The sequence below is a fragment of the Pieris napi genome, chromosome 20 (genome assembly GCF_905475465.1).
Source record: "Pieris napi chromosome 20, ilPieNapi1.2, whole genome shotgun sequence".
Lineage (NCBI taxonomy): Eukaryota > Metazoa > Arthropoda > Insecta > Lepidoptera > Pieridae > Pieris > Pieris napi.
Window position 1 is genome coordinate 6,346,836 of NC_062253.1, and position 18,686 is coordinate 6,365,521.

At 33.4% G+C, this 18,686-nt stretch overlaps 1 protein-coding gene across 1 annotated transcript; it reads right to left on the minus strand.

Moving 5' to 3' along the window:
- Positions 1 to 1,539: 1,539 nt before the first annotated feature.
- On the minus strand, positions 1,540 to 18,015 carry LOC125059665. Its single transcript, XM_047664184.1, has 9 exons — positions 17,731 to 18,015; positions 17,420 to 17,616; positions 15,459 to 17,308; positions 14,649 to 14,800; positions 10,970 to 11,422; positions 10,047 to 10,143; positions 9,653 to 9,787; positions 3,540 to 3,657; positions 1,540 to 1,760 (listed from the first exon to the last, which is right to left on the minus strand). Exons 1-9 carry the CDS (start codon positions 17,832 to 17,834, stop codon positions 1,582 to 1,584), a joined length of 3,285 nt encoding a protein of 1,094 aa, XP_047520140.1. The 5' UTR covers positions 17,835 to 18,015; the 3' UTR covers positions 1,540 to 1,581.
- Positions 18,016 to 18,686: the final 671 nt, after the last annotated feature.

Consider the following 18,686-nt stretch of genomic DNA (forward strand, 5'->3'; position numbering starts at 1 on the left):
ATAAGTAATAAATAGCTAATTTGGAACTTATGTAGAACTTATCTGTACATTGTGAAACAGACCCTTAGGATAGTAATGATTCACTATGCAGCCAGTAAAAGTATTATGAAAATTATTTAATATAAAGCCAGGCATTTTTTTAAACATAAATAGAGGAACGAATAAATGACCATCGTGTCTCTGACATAGTATCAGATTTACCGTAGTACCACTATGTGGAACCAGCTGCCCACAGAAGTATTTCCAAACCAATTCGACTTAGGGTCCTTCAAGAAAAGAGCGTACCAATTCTTGAAAGGCCGGCAACGCACTTGCGAGCCTTCTGGCATTGTAAGTGTCCATGGGCGGCGGTATCACTTAACATCAGGTGAGCCTCCTGCCCGTTTGCCTCCTATTAAATTAAAAAAAAAAAGTATTTTTTGTGTACATGATCAATAATTTACGTAAAAACGTTTTGAGAACATTTAAAACTTTAAAATTTTGATGGATTCATAGCATACATATTTAAATATAAGTCATGTGGTTTTCCCATTGTGTTGCGCGTGCGTCTAGTACCTACCGGCTAAATAATTTGGCATCTTTCCATTGGATAAAATTTTTCGTTTGGCGTAAAGCCACGTTGTTTAATCACGCGGAAAACCTTACTTATTAATTATTTTACATAAGCGACCTATAGTAAATGTGAAATAGGCGATTGCCGCGAATTTTAGCTACCTATATTAAGTTCGATTCCTTATATTAAGTAGCCCTAAAATAGTTTATCTCACATTATAAGTGACTTCGTTATGAGATAATATTTTTTTACGATTTTTTTGATTTTAAATGACACAAGGACCTAATAACCTTAACAGAGAAACTAAATCGCCAGAAGCGCGCCAAATTATAGCATTACAAAAAGATTTAATTATCTGTGACAGTGACCGCTATAGCAATTAGCGCATGCGCGATGATATGCTGGACCTGAATGCTAGTTTTTATTTTTGGCGCCTTTCATATTCTTTGTTAAACTGAATTTTGCGATATTTTTTTATTCTTGTAAGTCATAACAGTCCACTGTATATGAAGAAATACAGCAGCGGAAATGATTATTTATTACTTGGAAAATCAAGATATGATAAAAAAACGATGAAGGCTGTATCACGCAATATATTTTGACCATATCATCATCAAAGGCAAAAACAACCTACAATATGAATCAGATTCGCAAAAAAAACATACTGCTACCCATTTAATAGTTAGAACAGTGTAAGCCTAGTAGCTTAAATATGGATGTGCGATTCTAATCCCTAAGGTCGTAGGTTTGAACCAATGGATTGTATATGCGCATTAACATTGACTTGTACAGCGAAGGAAATCATTGCAAGGTAACACGTCTAAGCCCCAAAACATTTAACGGTACAAAAGGCTGATCACCTACTTGTCTATTAGAAGAAGCAAATAATCACGAAACAGAAATCTAAGTCCAAAACCAAGGGTTTTTGCAACATATACTTAAATTGTTTTTAAGAAACTTTCACGGACAATGTAATAAAACACAAATAATATTTACATTATATTTCTTAATAAAGTTAAAAGTAAAAATTAATCGTCAATCGAATCTTGTGACGATATAAGCGCGCGCGGCCACTTCATTATGACCTCAGGAAGCAACGATTCTGGACACAGGAGGAGGTCAACGATGGTGGCTAACGTGTAACAACCCAGACTATTGAGGACCCACTCGTAGTTAATTGACACGACGCTTAGATACGCCGCTAGTTCTGAAAGAGATGTCTATGTATTATCCTTGCAACTCCATTGTTATGATATAGCCTTGGTCAATCAATGGCGTATTGAATGGTGAGGAAAAATAAATCATCACATACATATTTAACAAATTTTCCTTATGCAATAACAAATTTGTAATCTTTAAAAATAAAAATAATCAATATAAAATAGTTTTAAATTATTTATTATATTTTTATTAAAAAAACTGGCAATGATCTGTTGTAGTTCACTTGCAGTTTTTATCTATACTAATATTAAAAAGAAAAAATAATAATTCTACTCTGCTAATTGCTATGCCCCGAGCGACATGGGCTATATTTCTTTACAAAACGTTTAAATGTCCAGACGTGCAAAATCTACTATATTTAGCATTGATATTATGTAACTACAGTCAAAATCTATTATAACGACATCACTAACTGGACGGGACTACTCAAATTTGGTCGTAAAAACCGATGGTCGTAACAGCCGATGACGTTGCTTAATAATAACCTATATGGTCGCCTAACTCCAAAAAAGTACATTGTTTCTTTCCATTTTTCGTCATCATTTCTTGAAGTAGGGAGAATGGAAAAAATATATGGTGGAGTTGAGTAGTTTATGTATCCATTTCGATCGATACACGATTTAAATATCGTCGCTCGATAGAATAAAATCCAAACATAGACACTTTGAATTCATTTTATGACGAAAATGTATAAATATATACATGAATTTGAAATTTACACGATATATTTGTCGCAACCCAAGTAATCCATTTCAGATTTTTTTTTATAAAATTACATTAATTTATTTATTATTACGGGCCAGCGCGGCGGCTTGCCTCAGTGCTCCAGCTCTCCACTGCGCCCCGCAGTCCGCCCCGCACATATGCACCGTATATATGCACTTGAAGTACCAATTCTAACAATATACGTCATATAAACATAGATAACAAGAGGTCACTAAAATTTGATTTCTCCTAATTCTATTAAAAACATCCATCCCAACAACAACTATCAAAATAAAATCGTATTAAAAATATACATAAGATTGATATTTATAACAGTAAAACAATTTTTATAATGTAAATGCCGCGTTTTAAACAGGTGATATTGTTGTTATATTATTAACAAATAATATACATTTTTGTTCATTAAGGGTTTTGTAAGACACATCTGTGTCGAAACAATTTCGTGTAGATAATCCACCATTCCATTATACATGAGCACTGAGGCCTTGATTATTTATTAAAATTATGAATTACATACTAGCTGATCCGGCAAACGCCGTTTTGCCATGTCATTATATCATTTAAGGTTAATGTGCCTCACTCGACATAGATAGGTATAGTGTGTCGCGGACTTTTTTGTAGATATTTATAAGATCTACAATTACTTAAAACATTTTATGGTTCTATCTTCAATAGTTTAGGCAGGGTACGCAAAATAAGTAACTTTTTTGGTTGATTTTTTACACCTTGTGTCCGAAAAACCCTAATATCTTACGGAACCCTATTTTTGTTCAAAATTAAATATAGCCTATATTACTCGTGGATAATGTAGCTTTCGAATGGTGAAAGAATTTTTAAAATCGGTCCAGTAGTTTATGAGCCTATTCATTACAATCAAACAAACAAACAAATTTTTCCTCTTTATAATATTAGTGTAGATAATCGCTTTATAATCGTTGATTTACTATGAGCCCATTTAGTAGCCGTTCAGAACAAAAACGACTTGTAAGACACTGGAACCAGGTGTAAGACAATCTCTCCAGTATAAAAAAGTACTTACTTATAAATCTATCATCTTGTGTGCTTTCAGGCTCTGCCAAGAGTAAGGAAGGAGTGTCAGTTGCCTTAACATCTTTAGTGTCATTCACCACTTCGCCACCAGCGTACACCAATATCTCCTTGAAATTATAGTTTTTTTTTAATACTTATATATCTACTTACTATTAAAAAAATATCCTCTTTCAGTATGAACATAGAAAAAAAATCATAAGCGATAAACGCGGACTTACTTTACATAGAACTATCGAGTTCGAACAAAGAGTCGAGAGTCGAAAAAATCTATACATTTATTTTTATATTTAATAGTCATTTCTAAAAAGTCGAGTTTTTGGCTTTTTTTTATTAATTAACTGACTCCTCGCGCCGGGACTTTTTTTTATTGTATTGGTTTTTAAAACGGCGACAAAAAACTTTTCTTACCCTACACCAGATTCAAATACACCACAGAGCATTGCTCACGGTTTGCACTAAGAAATTATTACAAAAAAAAAATACTTTTAGACTTTACCCAAAAACGAATCAGCGATATTGCGGCCATATTAAAAAAACATAAGACTAAAACCGTTTGTTATAGTAACAATATTTAACCGACGTTGAAAAACCAGAGATTATCAATTGGACGTGTAATTTGTGTAATTATTTAATAAAATTACCGTCTCATATTCGAAATCTTATGGTGTTTAATTAATTTAAAAGGGCATTAGAGATGCCAGAATAAGCTTTGAAAACTAAAATTAGGCTATCCGACGGCGACGTGCATTTTGTTAGTATATGAAGTTTCTCATGTTAAAAAATTATCAATTATAAAAAATAAAAGTTCTTTAAACAAAAACTGAAGAAACAAGTGAGACATAAGTGAGAATACACAATAAAAAGTAAATATCAAACTGAACCAGGAGAAGATATACCACAGGCAAACGTATCTGCCTCATTATTAGTGTAAAAAATAGAACATTTTCACGTTTTAATTTGTGTTATTGCAACGGTGACTTTTCGTTTCGACTAAAACAATTGAAAGTGCGTGTGAAAAAAATCTAGTGCAAGTGACTTGGAACAAAGATCAGTCAATTTTTGTTGATATTACTACAAAAAGAAGAAAAAACTACGACTTTGTAACAGTGATGTTAAACGGGTATACGTGACTTGAGGCGACCTAATATTACATTAGTCACTCCTTGTAAACGTCACTCAAGAAAGAAACTGTTCAAGTAATTCGTCCTCTTCGTCATACAGTCTCTCGGCGTCGCAGATAAGCTGTGTTCCTGAATCGAACATTTGTATCGGCCCGAGTTCAAACCTAAACACGGAATATTGAAACGTCAATTAATTTCGAATATTTGTTTTTATAATTTTATTTGAAGATATCGAATCTATTTTTAACGGATAGAATATAAAAGGAAAAAAAATTCTGTAAAAAAAAAAAAAAAAAAATTAGAAACAACATTTCAAAGTATGGACAAAAAAGAAATGGAATACCTTATAGAATCGATACACCAAAAGCTGTGCGAAAAGTTGGAAGATCAGACGAGAATTATAACAGAAAGTGTAACAAAGTCCGTCGTAAGCAGTATAAATGTGAAGTTAGCAGAATTAACTGAAGAAAACAAGAAACTTAAATCGGAGATCGTCGTTCTAAAAGACAAAGTAAAATTCCTTGAAGATGGGAAAAGGAAAAATAATCTAGTATTTTTTGGCATACATGAAAACCAACAAGAAGAACCTAACCTGCTTACACACATGCTGAAGTTGATAAATAATTCAACTGGTTTATCCTTGGACCCTAAAGAGCTAAGCTCAGCTTATAGACTAGGCAAAAAGAGTGAAAATCCTCGCCCAGTCCTCGTTAACTTCACTAGCCTTTGGAGAAAATACGAGGTACTGAAAAATGGAAACAAACTCCCATCTAACATGTATGTAAAAGAAGATTTTTCCAAAGAAGTATTAGAAAAAAGAAAACTATTACAAACCGAACTAAAAGCTGAACGTGCTAAAGGGAAAACTTGCCACATTATAAAAGATAAGCTCGTTATATACGAGAATACGCGTGAGAAATCTGAAAAAAGAAAAAGAAACTTCTCCGAATCGCCGAAACAATATCAACCCCAATCAACAAGCAAAAAAATAAACTTACTTGATTACTACGAAGCGCATGGCTCGAATTCAACGCCGAAACAGCAAAAAAACTAGCATGCGCCCCTGACCGCTCGAACCAACATAATTCTTTCAAACACAACAACAAAAGACAAAACGCACTAACCACCCCAAGCCGGCTGGTCACCGTGGGGGCTGTCGACCACTCCCTTCCAGCTCAGAAACGAGATGAGAAGATTCACAAAAACATTACAAGTTCCATCACTCCAAGCCGAATCGAAAATAAGATACTTTATATCGCCACTCTGAACTGTCTATCATTGAGAACACACGAAAAACTTACCGAGCTAGAGTTAGCTCTTTTAAAGATAAACTGGGACATATTAGGATTAAGCGAAATAAGAAGAATAGGCGAAAGCATTGAAGATCATAAAGAGTATATCTTCTATTATAAAGGCGAAACAAAAGGATCCTATGGAGTAGGCTTTATGGTTAAAAAATACTTACAGCCAAATATAGAAGAATTCAAGGGCATATCAGATAGAATAGCCATTCTTAATATAAATTTTCCAGGTTTCAAGGACAAATGGTCAATTATACAAATTTATGCACCTACTGAAAATCATGAAGAACATACCAAAGATAAGTTTTACAACCAATTGACTACAGTTTTACAAAATACTTCCAAAAACATCATAGTTATGGGCGATTTCAATGGTAGAATAGGACGCAGACGTCCTGGTGAAGAGAACATCATAGGCGACTTCGGCTTCGGCCCAAGGAGCAAAAATGGAGAACGAATGCTCAATCTCGCTCTCGAAAATAATTTAGCATTCATGAACAGTTTCTTCAAAAAAGCTACGGCGAAGAAGTGGACATGGATATCACCGGACGGACGCCACAAAAATGAAATCGACTACATCGGAACCAACAATAGGAAACCCTTCCAGGACGTTAGTGTATTAAATCAACTCAACTTCAACACCAATCATCGATTAGTAAGAGCCACCATAAAATGTATTGAACCAAAGAAAAGTAGAAATAAATACAACACAAAAACAAAGCTAATGATAGTAAAACAAATCCCTGACAATGAAGTCAAAAACCAGATAGAAGGAAAATATATCAATGAAGTAAATGAAATACTTGGAACTCTAAGTCGCAATCCCCCAAAAACGAACAAGAAACAAATTGGAAAAGAAACTCAAAAGCTAATGGAAGAAAGAAAACAGCTCTTAAAACTTGGAAAAAACAAGCAAAATCTAAAATTGATATCAGAAGTAAGTAAGAAAATTAGTAACAATATTAAGAAAGAAAGGAACAAAAGAAGAATAGAAGCACTTAATTACCACATAACCAAGACAGGAGGAGTTAAAAAAGCTCTAAAAGAACTCGTAGAAACAAAACAATGGATACCGAACATTAAGAACTACGTAGGCAAACAACAGACGAAAAGAAAAGATATATTGAAAACTGCAACAGACTTCTATAGAAACCTCTACTCACTAGAGACTGATAATACTTTACAGAATTCAGTAAATCTTGAACAAAACGAAGAAGAGGTACCTAAATTTCTCCTTTCAGAAACGGAGCATGCTATCAAAAGCCTAAAAAATGGAAAAGCGCCTGGACCGGATCACATAACCAATGAGATGATCAAAGTATCATCAGCAGCACCAGGGAATCTAAGAAAACTTACTGAACTATTCAACACCATACTAAAAACGGAATACATACCTTCCCAATGGACGAAGAACATAATTACACTGCTCCACAAAAAGGGTGACAGGAACAGCATAGAAAACTATAGACCTATAAGCCTTATGTCCAACATGTATAAAGTTTTCTCCAAAATGATCCTGCGAAGAGTAACGAAGGCAATGGATGAACAACAACCCATGGAACAAGCTGGATTCAGATCCGGATTCTCAACTGTAGATCATATACATGTTATAAAACAGCTAATACAAAAATGCAAAGAATACGGAAAAGCACTATACATCGCTTTTGTAGACTACAGTAAAGCATTCGACTCTATAAAGCACGATTCCCTCTGGAGAGCCTTAATACAACAAGGTATACCAAAAAAATACATACGTATAATTAGAAATATATATACAAGTAGCACGGCTTATATCAAACTAGAGACAACGGGTGAAGAATTTCCTATAGCCAGGGGTGTGAGACAGGGCGATCCTTTGTCCCCAAAACTCTTCTCAGCCATTTTGGAGAGTTTATTTAGAAATTTGGAATGGGAAAATGTCGGCATAAACATAAACGGCAGACAACTGAACCACCTAAGATTCGCAGACGATTTAGTGATCATTTCAGATAACGCAAAGACGCTTCAAACTATGCTGCAACAGCTGACAGAAGCAAGCAAGATAGTTGGGCTTTCTATGAACAAATCTAAAACGAAAATAATGACAAATAGAGAAACTATTATGATACAAATAGGAGGAGATACTATCGAATATGTTGATCACTACGTATATTTAGGGCAAATAATATCATTTCATGACCAAATGGATCTTGAGATAGAAAGAAGAGTGTCTAGCGCCTGGAAGAGATTTTGGTCACTCAAGGAAGTACTTAAAAGTAAAGACTTCCCAATAGTAGCTAAGAAAAAGGTGTTCAATCTATGTATCCTACCATGTGTTACATACGGCTGCGAGACTTGGGCTTTATCTCAGAAACATCTTCTAAAGTTGAGAACATGCCAAAGAGGAATGGAAAGAAGCATGGTGGGTGTAACACTGAGACATCGAAAAAGAGCAGAAGAGATCAGATCAACGACCAAAGTAGAAGATATTATAAAGAAAATAAGGCAGTTGAAATGGCGCTGGACTGGGCACATGACGAGAGATAGCAGGTTGAAATGGACAAAAATAATTACAGAATGGCAACCACGAGATGGAAAAAGGAAAAGAGGAAGACCGACCAAGAGATGGGCAGACGATATTAAGATAATAGGAGGCACAACTTGGACAAGAAGAGCTAATAACAGAAAAGAATGGAAACAGCTGGAAGAGGCCTACGTGTCACAGGACACGCTGATTACCAAAAACGGGTCATATGATGCATTAGACTAAGTTTTATTTATGTGCTTGAATTAAGTGTTTTTTTATGTAACTTAAATAATTATTGTTATTACATTGTATGGGTGTCAGCAATAAAGGCTATTTATTATTATTATTATTAAACAAAAACTTAAAAGAGAAACACTTATTATTGGTTTTTTAAGCTATTGCATAGATTTTATCGCGGGCTTTGAGCGCGGCGACCGAATCAAGAAATTCCGTAACGAAATAAACCTAACACACGAGACGTAATATAGGTGCGGCCAATACGCGTTAGAGCGGGACAGAACGCATACTGCGTCTCACATCGATTTAGCGTGATCAGATAGGCGTGTTAGTCTGAGTCTGGTAGAGTGGTAGATTTAATTAATTTCAAAGAAAAAACTTGAATTAATATCGAAAAAAATAAAATACTGAAAAAAAATAATAATTATATTGCATAAGTTTATAAAAAATGCTATGCAATAGCTTTACCGCGGCAGTCCCCGAGTGCCACACGTATTTTATTATTATTTAATTGTTATATATATATCTATATATATATATAATGAAAATGGTCTTCGTTTGAGGCTCAATCACGCCTAAACCACTGATCGTATCGACATGAAACTACCACCATTCGATGCGAAATTACCTAGATGGTTTATGGCTATTTATTTATTAAATTCCAACGTTCCTTCATTTTTTTATTTTGTTTTACTTTTATGAAAATTTATCCATACGGACTTCACCGCGGAAACATTCGGGGAGGCTTCCTAGAACCTCTAAACGTCAACATCTGTTAAAAACTCGATTTTCGAAATATTTCAATTTTCTTAGCGGGAAGTTAAAAAGAAGAATAATAAAAATATGAAAAAAAATAAAATAATGAAACATAAAATTTATTTTAATTCGTCCAGCAAAGCGGGCGCGAAACGGCTAGTATATATATATATCGATTTACCTTAAGTGTTTCAATATCGAGCTGTCCGAATGGCGGCATGCAGTAGAACTTGATTCCGTCGAACAACTTTTGGCGAGCGAGTCGCGACCTGCGCGGACCTGGCTCGCCCGTCATATCCAAAACTTCATAAGGTTCCTATTAGTTAAGACCCGGTGGTAAAAAATTAATAGTAGTATTTGAAGGCTTTCATTTAGAAAATGTTTAGGGCAATGTAAACAATAATAATATGTACCTTACAAACATGTTAGTTTATGATAAATTTATACTTTATTATAATGTCTAAAAGACTTGTATCTATGGTCATATTAAAAAAAAAAATCTAACAAAACGTGTATTATTATATTTTTAAGCGATCGTGTTCTTTTTAAATCGTAAAAATAATTTAAAAAATTACCTCATTCACGACTTCTTTGCTATTAATACATTTATGAATCCATTCCATTGAAAGTATCCATTTAGACGCGGCCAGAGCGCAAATAAATTTTACCGATCTGGAATTTCATACTAAAGAATTGAATATTCTGTAGATTCGCATTGTGATTTAGTTAAATTACTTTGAGGGTAGGAAAATGCACTCGCGAGTCCTCTGGCATTGAGAGTATCCATTTGCGGCGGTATCATTTAACATCAGGTGAGACTCCTGACCATTAGCAAAAATACCGAATTAGAATCTATTATGCTATCTATGATTGACAGAAAACTATTTTGCAGATATCCTATTAAATTGTATGAAACTTATTAATACGCAGTACTTTGCGGTCTTTTTCAGGATTGTGTTCACTTTCGCCCGAACCCAATAACATATCTCAATCTATAATCCACCATCTGAGATAGTAATCTTATCCAAATGTTGGAACAAGTGTGCCAATGACAGTTTACCTTTGTATGAAAATGACAGTTGACGTAAGCTCGATTTCAACAGTTAATGATTTTAACAGATTTTGACTTACACCAGTTTTTTTAAATAATTAAAAAACACTGTTTGTTATATTTTAAACATACAAATACGTATATTTTAATGTTATTTGTACGGTTTTATTTACTTTATTTGGTTTACATTGATTATCAAATATGAGTGAAAACTCGGTAAAATGAGTAAATAACAATCTTTATCCGTCGCAAAAATGGATAGTCTTCGTAGGGTTTGGTTATTGGGATGCAGATAGGAGATCGATCGACTGTCACGATCTAATCTCAGATTGTTTCAATCTGAGATTGTAGATTGATTTTTGGGTTCGGGCGTTATTTAATACACTCTATTAAAATCAAGAACAGTTATTTGAAGTATTTTTTATTTTATAGATAATAAAAACTTACCGCTGAGCTCTATTATCATCCGTAACACTAACAATCAAATGCGTCACATCCGGTGTGAACTTATCAACGAACGTCCATTTCCTTTGCGTGCAAAGCAATTTCACCTTAGCGATATCTGGCTGTGTCAAACACGAAACGACCAGACAATACTTTTTTATTTTATTTTCTGGCTTTAACTGTTCAAACGCTTTACTCATAATTTCTCTTTCTTGCGTATTAATAGCGCACATTTGTTCTGGGTAGTTGAAATCAAGCGACTTCTTCGCCATTGGGGTGGATTTGTAATGCAAATTATTCACGAATTTGTACATGGAGGCCGGTGTTTCGATGGATGGATTTTTTTCAATGACAGTCACTTTTGTGTCCTCTGTTACATCTATGATAACCACAGATTCTTGTTTTTTCGACTCGCGCCTTGATTTAATTGAATCCATTTGTTTGTGAGATATGTCTCTGAAAATTTGCTAATTAGGAATTAATGATAACAGGGGCCTCATAGCCTCGCGGTCTTAAGTGGCAGGTGACAGGTACCGGGTTCGATTCCCGGTTCGAGGGCAAGTTTTAATTTAATTTAAATTTGTTCTTGGCCTTTGGGAGGTTGTGCGGTACCGGGCGAGAGCCTAAACCGTACATGGAGGACATGGAACCGTACATGGCCAGAGCCATAAAAAAATAATTTATGATAACTCAAACTAAAAATTTCGACCACGGTGCCTTTGTGTTTGTATTGAGATTGGCATGTTCAAGTGTGTGTAGAGACACTAGCGTCAATTCTATAACTTTGTTCAATTCTTCTCTGTTTTTTTTTAGGTATTTTGATCCTAATTTAAAATAGCTTATAATTTAAACAAAGTCTGTACCAATTTGATGAATTGGATTAAATTATACAACTTTTTTAAGTTAATCTTCGCAGAAAAATGATAAAGGGTCATAGACAATTTTTTAGCTGTATATAAATAAAAATGAATAATCTTAATAAGCAAATAACTTCGGAACGACTACGCCAAATTAAATTCTGTTTTCGTTACTTTCAGGACAAGTTATGATTGAAAAAAAAATATAAAACCATTCTGCATTTAAATCTCATAAGTGAGGGTTCTTCAATATATTGACAAAATAGTGCATAGACTATATATTAAGAAAGGCTATATATAATATCATGCTATGACCAAATTAATTCGTGTGAAACCGCAGCAAGTATTAAATAATTGTAAAAAAATGTGTTAATGTGCAGTGTTGACCTCGTGGCTTAAGCGACTCTCAACCCTAAGGTCGTGCGTTTGAATTACGGATGTGCAGTGGAATTTTATTTTTATTAGCTTAAAAAACACTTAATTCTACGCTATGCCCTCAGTAGGCGAAGCATATATGGATGTATCGCAACTGGATTATTAATTATTAGTATTAGTGTTAATGCTCTAACGGCCAAAACCAATATGCAATATCAATCCAATTTTAGCTGTCATAGACTGACAATTCAATCCATTTCTAAAGAAAAGCATGCCAATATTCAATACATGGACTGAGATACCAATCTAATTATTCAACCAATCGTTCAGAGGGCGGATAAGATATTGAAGATTGCCCTCTGTATGAAAATGAATGTTTACTCATGCCAACAACCTATCTGTCCATTTTGACAGTTGCTTCTATTGGCCAAATCAATCTCGGATTGCTATCGGTGAAACTCGTATGATTTGGGTTTGGGATTGCGACCTAACTTAATATTCATTGGGAAAATTTATTCATCTTCGTCATCTTCCAGTTCTAGTGATAGTGATTTGGAAGTTTAAATGCAATTATCCGATTGGGATAGTAATTCTGAAGCTGGAAGAAGACAACATACTTCTGTGCGAAGACATAAGAAGACAAGAATTTATTATATCCAGAGCCTGAATGACGCCGAATTCACATTTAGATTTAGGTTAACAAAAGAAGCTTTGGAGACACTTTTACACAAAGTGATGTCTATATATGACTTCTTGCAGGTTTCATCTTGTCATCAACTTTTGTAAAAAAAAATTAAATATTAGCTACAACCAAAAATATTTGTTACTATAGATACTACCTACTAACTCCACTTCAAAACCTCAAGACTCCAGCAGAACATCTTTATAACGAATCTCAAATACGAAGCAGAAATGTGGTGGAAAGGACATAATATGGTGTTTGGAAAAAATCGGTTCCCCAAAATCGGTTTGTCAAAAAAGGTTTTGCTTCAAGTATCTCGTGTACAAGCCGTGATAGTGGCATGTGCAGTGTTGCACAATATTGCTATTGATATGCGAGATGAACATTTTGAACTACTGCAACAAGTAGATGAACAAGCTGATGATATTGATCAAAGCGCAATTGACAACATGGGAAATGCAAGTGTGCGAAGTAATCTTATAAGTGATTATTTTGCTTTATTACTATAATATTTTATAAATTACAACATTTTTGAGATAAATTAAATAAAAATTCAATGCTTTTATTTAAATAAAAATACAATTTTTTAATACAATACATCCTCGCTCCAGGCACAAAATCTATTATTTTTCTAATTTATTTAACAATATATTTTTTTCTATGGCCCATAATTCTCTTTTATGCTCTCTTTCTTCCTCTTCAAATGCCCATTGCTTTCTCTTATTTAGAAGCTCTTCCTTTCAATTGACTTTCATTTCCTTCGACAGACAACAATATCATGTCTTTGACTTTTTCCTCGATAGGGGGTAAGAGGAGTAGCAGCACTAGGGCCACCTCCTGTACGATATGTTTCAGCATGTATCAAGGCAGACTTTTTTCTTGTAGCCCTCTTTAAGCTTTAGCACTGCGAAAGTTTACCCCACTTGTGCTATTAAACAGCGCCTCCAGCGTCTTCCAGCACCGCTCTTTCTCCTGCCAGGTGACTGAGTCACTCTTTTTATTTTCTAATATATTTTTATGGTCAGCAACAAGCGAAGTTAGAAGGTCAACTTCTTCCCGGCTGAAATTGACGCTTCTTTCACGTTTTTGCGTAGACATTTTTTTAAGTTGAAGAACCAACCTCGAATCACAAAAACAACATACACAAACTACTCAGAGAAAATTTATATTTGTAATAATATGTACTAAAATACTCAATAACCTAACAAACAATAATACCATATGACAATGACAGCCCGTTTCATTACAAGTAATATTAAATGACCAACAAAAAGGTTAAGGTTCTATGTTTTTCTATAGAATTTATTTGTTCGTAACAAAAAAACAAACAAAACGTTGCATAGCTATTTGCTACTTTATCCATACATTGTGAAACAGACATTAAGTCTTACTTATTTTATTTCGTTCCAAAAACAGCAAACTTTTGGTATGCTTGAACACAACATATTGCATTGAACGAAACGCGGTCGAGAGGCAAGGATCACGCAAAAGATTGCTGTCAATCTTTTGTCAAATAAACAATCGGATAGCAGAAATGTTTATTGGCATGCAGATTGGAGATCGGTCTTTAGATATGAATCAGTCCAAGATTGGTTATAATCATAGATTGATGATACATTATTAATTTTGGCCGTAAAACAGTAATTCTTAAAAGGCCAGCAACGCACTCGCGTGTCTTCTGGCAGTGTGAGAGTCCATAGGCGTTATCACTTAACATCAGGTGGGCTGCCTTCTGAAATGAAAAAAAAAGGAAATAACAAATACTTACTTTTGTGGAGTTTCTTCAACAACACTCTTATCAGAATCATCATTTTGTGGCGTACTTGGAACAATGGCCATATCGTAGTCTGTGCTTTCTAACTGTGTGTTAATTTTTTCAGCTATTTCATTTGATTTTGTTTTCTTAACATCAATAGATTTCTGTAAAACATTTTTAGTGTCATAAAATCTTTTTACATTTAAAATGGTTTAAAGAAAAATTCGAATTTTAAATTATTAATTTCTGTGGTGGTCTGTTGACTATGCATCTGCAAAGCGCGCGAAATTTTAAAAGATAAAATATTTTTCTTCTTTAACGAAAATGAACACGGATTTAATACATAATTTTTAATATGAATCAATATATAATCTGTTTGCTAATGTTATAAATATCCATGACAAAAGTTTTATGTCTACTCAGGTAAGGGAGCGTTCAAGTATTACGAAACGAATTTTACTTTACACCATATAATGGTAACTTTTAGGTATAAAGAGTCACTAGGTGGTCACGAAACGTTTTACTATACTTGGGTACAGAAAAACGTTACGGCGCGTTACATGGGGGGGGGGGAGGTCAATCTCCAAAAATTGCGTGACGTAACACTCGAACGCTCCCTAAAACGAGGACATATCCCTTTAAAAACTAATTATAAATCTTTACAGTTCTATTTTTAACTGTTTTCTGTAATTAGGGTTGCCTGAAAGTCATCACTTATTAACGATACTATGTCCTATTGCACTATGTAATTGTTTTTTTTTACATTATTATATGTGCAATTGTAATACCGCAATAAGACTTTTAAAATATGAAGAAACTTACATGCTTGCCTTGTGATTTATCTAACTCCAATTCATGCTCAAGTAAAGAGAAAATATTTTCGCTGCATTTTTGTGTCGGCTTATCCTTCATGTTGTTTTTTATTTGAAATTTATTTGATTTCTGGGAACTGGTTATAGGAATCTTTTGCGTATTTGAAATATAATTTGCGCTATCTGTAGCCTTGCCTTCTTTCATATCCTCCTTTATATTGGCGAATACTTGATCCAATATCTCATTATAGTCACCTGGTTCACTTTCGTTGAGTGTTATCAAGTTTCTTTTTCCACTCATTGTTGGGGTAATTTTACCTTTTTTATTTGGTACATCAGTTTCAGATTCATCGCGTTCCCTCTTACTACTTTTTGTTTGGGATTTAAGTTTGGACATATTGGATGGCATAAAAATTGCTGATGGTGTTTGTATCGATCTTGAAAGTGGTTGTACATTACCATCCTTAACTGATTCACTGTCAAACATATCAAAATCATTCAAACAGTCTTTAGGATTCTGATTTAATTTAGGCTGAACCATCTCTGGACAGGAATTATTAGTGTTTTTAATTTCTTCAATTTCATTTATGGAGCTTAATTGTCTTTCAACAGTTTTCTTAGCAGTATTTAAGCTTGAGGTATCAGCAGAGGCTGTATTTTTTTTTTTTACTGAGTCAATTTCAACAAAAGCTTGTATGGATTTGTTTACCAGCTCAGTTTTTCTTTTCCCTTGTAAATTATCTTTAAGAGGTGAAGTAGAGACACTGATTTTATTAACATTATTTTGTGAAATAGATGATTGAATTTCACGCTCAGAATTTACTTTGACATCAACATTATTATCTTTTTTCTTAATACAAATATTGGCTACAGTTTTTCCAACTTTGATTGTTATCTCAATATCATCAGTGTTCACTATTTCACTAGTCTGATTTTTTAAATGCTCATTATCTTCAACTTTGAAACCTATTTTGCTACTCCATGGACTTCTTTTAAAAAATGTTACATTGTTTTTAATATGATTATTACCCTGAGAATTTAATGCTTTTTCTTCTAAGGTTTTACTGAAGTTAGTCTGCTTATTTCTTTTCAATGGTCCCAGTGAAATCAAATTCTTACTAGAATCTGTAGTTGCTTTACAACTCTCTTTTCTATTTTCTATAGTATATTCATCAGACTGGTTTTTAATGTTTTCAGAATGTACCTGAACAGTATTTTTAATAATATTCTCATTTTCTGTAACGGATGATACTGATTGATCACTGATTTTACAACCGTCTTCAAGTGGCACTAAATTTTTTTTACAAATTTGAATTGTTTTAGTCATTTCCACTGAAACATTCAATTTGTTTTTAGCTTGTTTGTTTAATTTACTAAACTCTTGCTTCATGTTTTTTACAGTTGACCAATTATTTGTGTTTTTATTTTTAATAATTTTAGTTAAAGAGCTACCTGTATTTTTTTCATTACTTAATAATATATCTTTATTTCTAGAACTTCTACGAGGATTGTCTGTTGAATATTCTTCATACCCATCAATTGTCTCCAATTGTTCAATGTCCATAGGGCCAATTATGTTCTCTTTATCCTTACTTAATATGTCTTCTGACTCAGGAAGCACTTCAATTTTGTCCCAATCATTTTGATCTATCAATACAGCTTTAGCAGTTATTTTATTCTCTTGGTGGAGTTGAATATCATTATCTAAAATTTTAGAAGGTATTGTCAATTCTGGAATAGATTCTGGTGTTGTAACAGGTGCTGAGAAGCGGTTCTGTGAACTTGTTAACCATTCATTTACATTTTTTGTAGGATCCTGTAGAAGTCCATTGTCCATACTTGACATATTATAGTCAATTGCTGAAAAAATTTATTTTTATTTTTCTTTAACTGTACTGTTATTATGATGTAAAGAGAGATATAAATAGGTTTATTACTAAAGCATCTCAAATACAATTCCTCATCACTTACTTGGGCCAAATATATCTTTTGAAACATCCTGTAAATCGTGTATATGTTCAGTCAAATTTTGTAGTACCATGTTAAGTTTTAAAGACTTACGATCTATTTTAATTTTACAATTTGGACATGTTTGCCTTCCATACCAACATGTGTGACATAAAGAGTGACCGCAGGAAGCTGTAGTGGGTACTACATAATATTTACAGCTGAAAATATAATATATATCATCTTATAAATTAATGCTACAATAGTGTTACAAAACTTTAGAACAGTTACGGACTAAAAATGGTCTTATAACTAAAATATTAATAAATACTAACCATTCCAAACAAGTAACATAATACACGTTTGTCTCTATGATTTTGGAAAATAAATTCGAATATTTTTCCTTTAGTACAATATCCATTGTGCGATCGCAATCCATAACATAAATATTGTTTCTTAAAAATTGTGATGAAATAAATCACAGTAATCGTAAAGTTAAAAACTATGAAAAATATTTGAATTAAACTTATAAGTTTTAGGCATCTATTCAAAGAGTAATATAAGTATAGGGGAAACTATTTAAAAATAGTTCCAGGCTCCAGCATATTTGATTGGAGTAACATGCACAGACTAAGAATAAGTAACACAGGTCTACAAAATACAGATAACAAATTACACTATGCAGGGGGTCACAAGATGGCTTAACGGTAGTGTATATAGAAAGTCGAAAACTAAATTTGTATGAAAATGACAGCTCGTGTCGACAGTCGGTAGCCTAGGCACTAAAGGGGTGCCGCGTGAGTCGGGATACAATAAGCGATGCCATGACAGTGCTACGAAAAGACACACATTAACGCTTACGCTATTCAGTAGCCAACGGCCAATTAATGTTTCGGCAGTGTAGAAAAAACGGCCTTTATCCGCCATGTTTTTGCGTGATCACAAAAGCTGCTGTTTGAAATAATTCAGTACAACTATCGCCATCTTTAATGACTACCGTTTTAAAAACATGTCATATTTTGGACGTTTTAACGAAAAGGTTTTTATTTAGTTATCTGGCTTTTTTAAACGTTTTCGTTTAATTATAATAATTTAAACTAGAGTTAATATTTTTAAGTTAAGAGTTTTAGTTTTTCATGTATCAATGCGAGGATATCATAATAGATACAGATAAATATGAAAATATCAAATATCAATCTACTTTATTTGATAAATTTAAATCAATATTATATCATTAGCTTCTAATATAATTATGTACAATAAAATATATTAAGAACTTATTATGTTCATT

Coding starts and splice junctions, on each gene's coding strand:
- LOC125059665 (XM_047664184.1), bottom strand. CDS start 17,834: ATGGATTGCGATCGCACAATGGATATTGTACTAAAGGAAAAATATTCG. Junction 14,801..15,458: donor ATAAATCACAAGGCAAGCAT/GTAAGTTTCTTC, acceptor AATGTTTTACAG/AAATCTATTGATGTTAAGAA. Junction 9,788..10,046: donor GCAAAGAAGTCGTGAATGAG/GTAATTTTTTAA, acceptor CTTAACTAATAG/GAACCTTATGAAGTTTTGGA.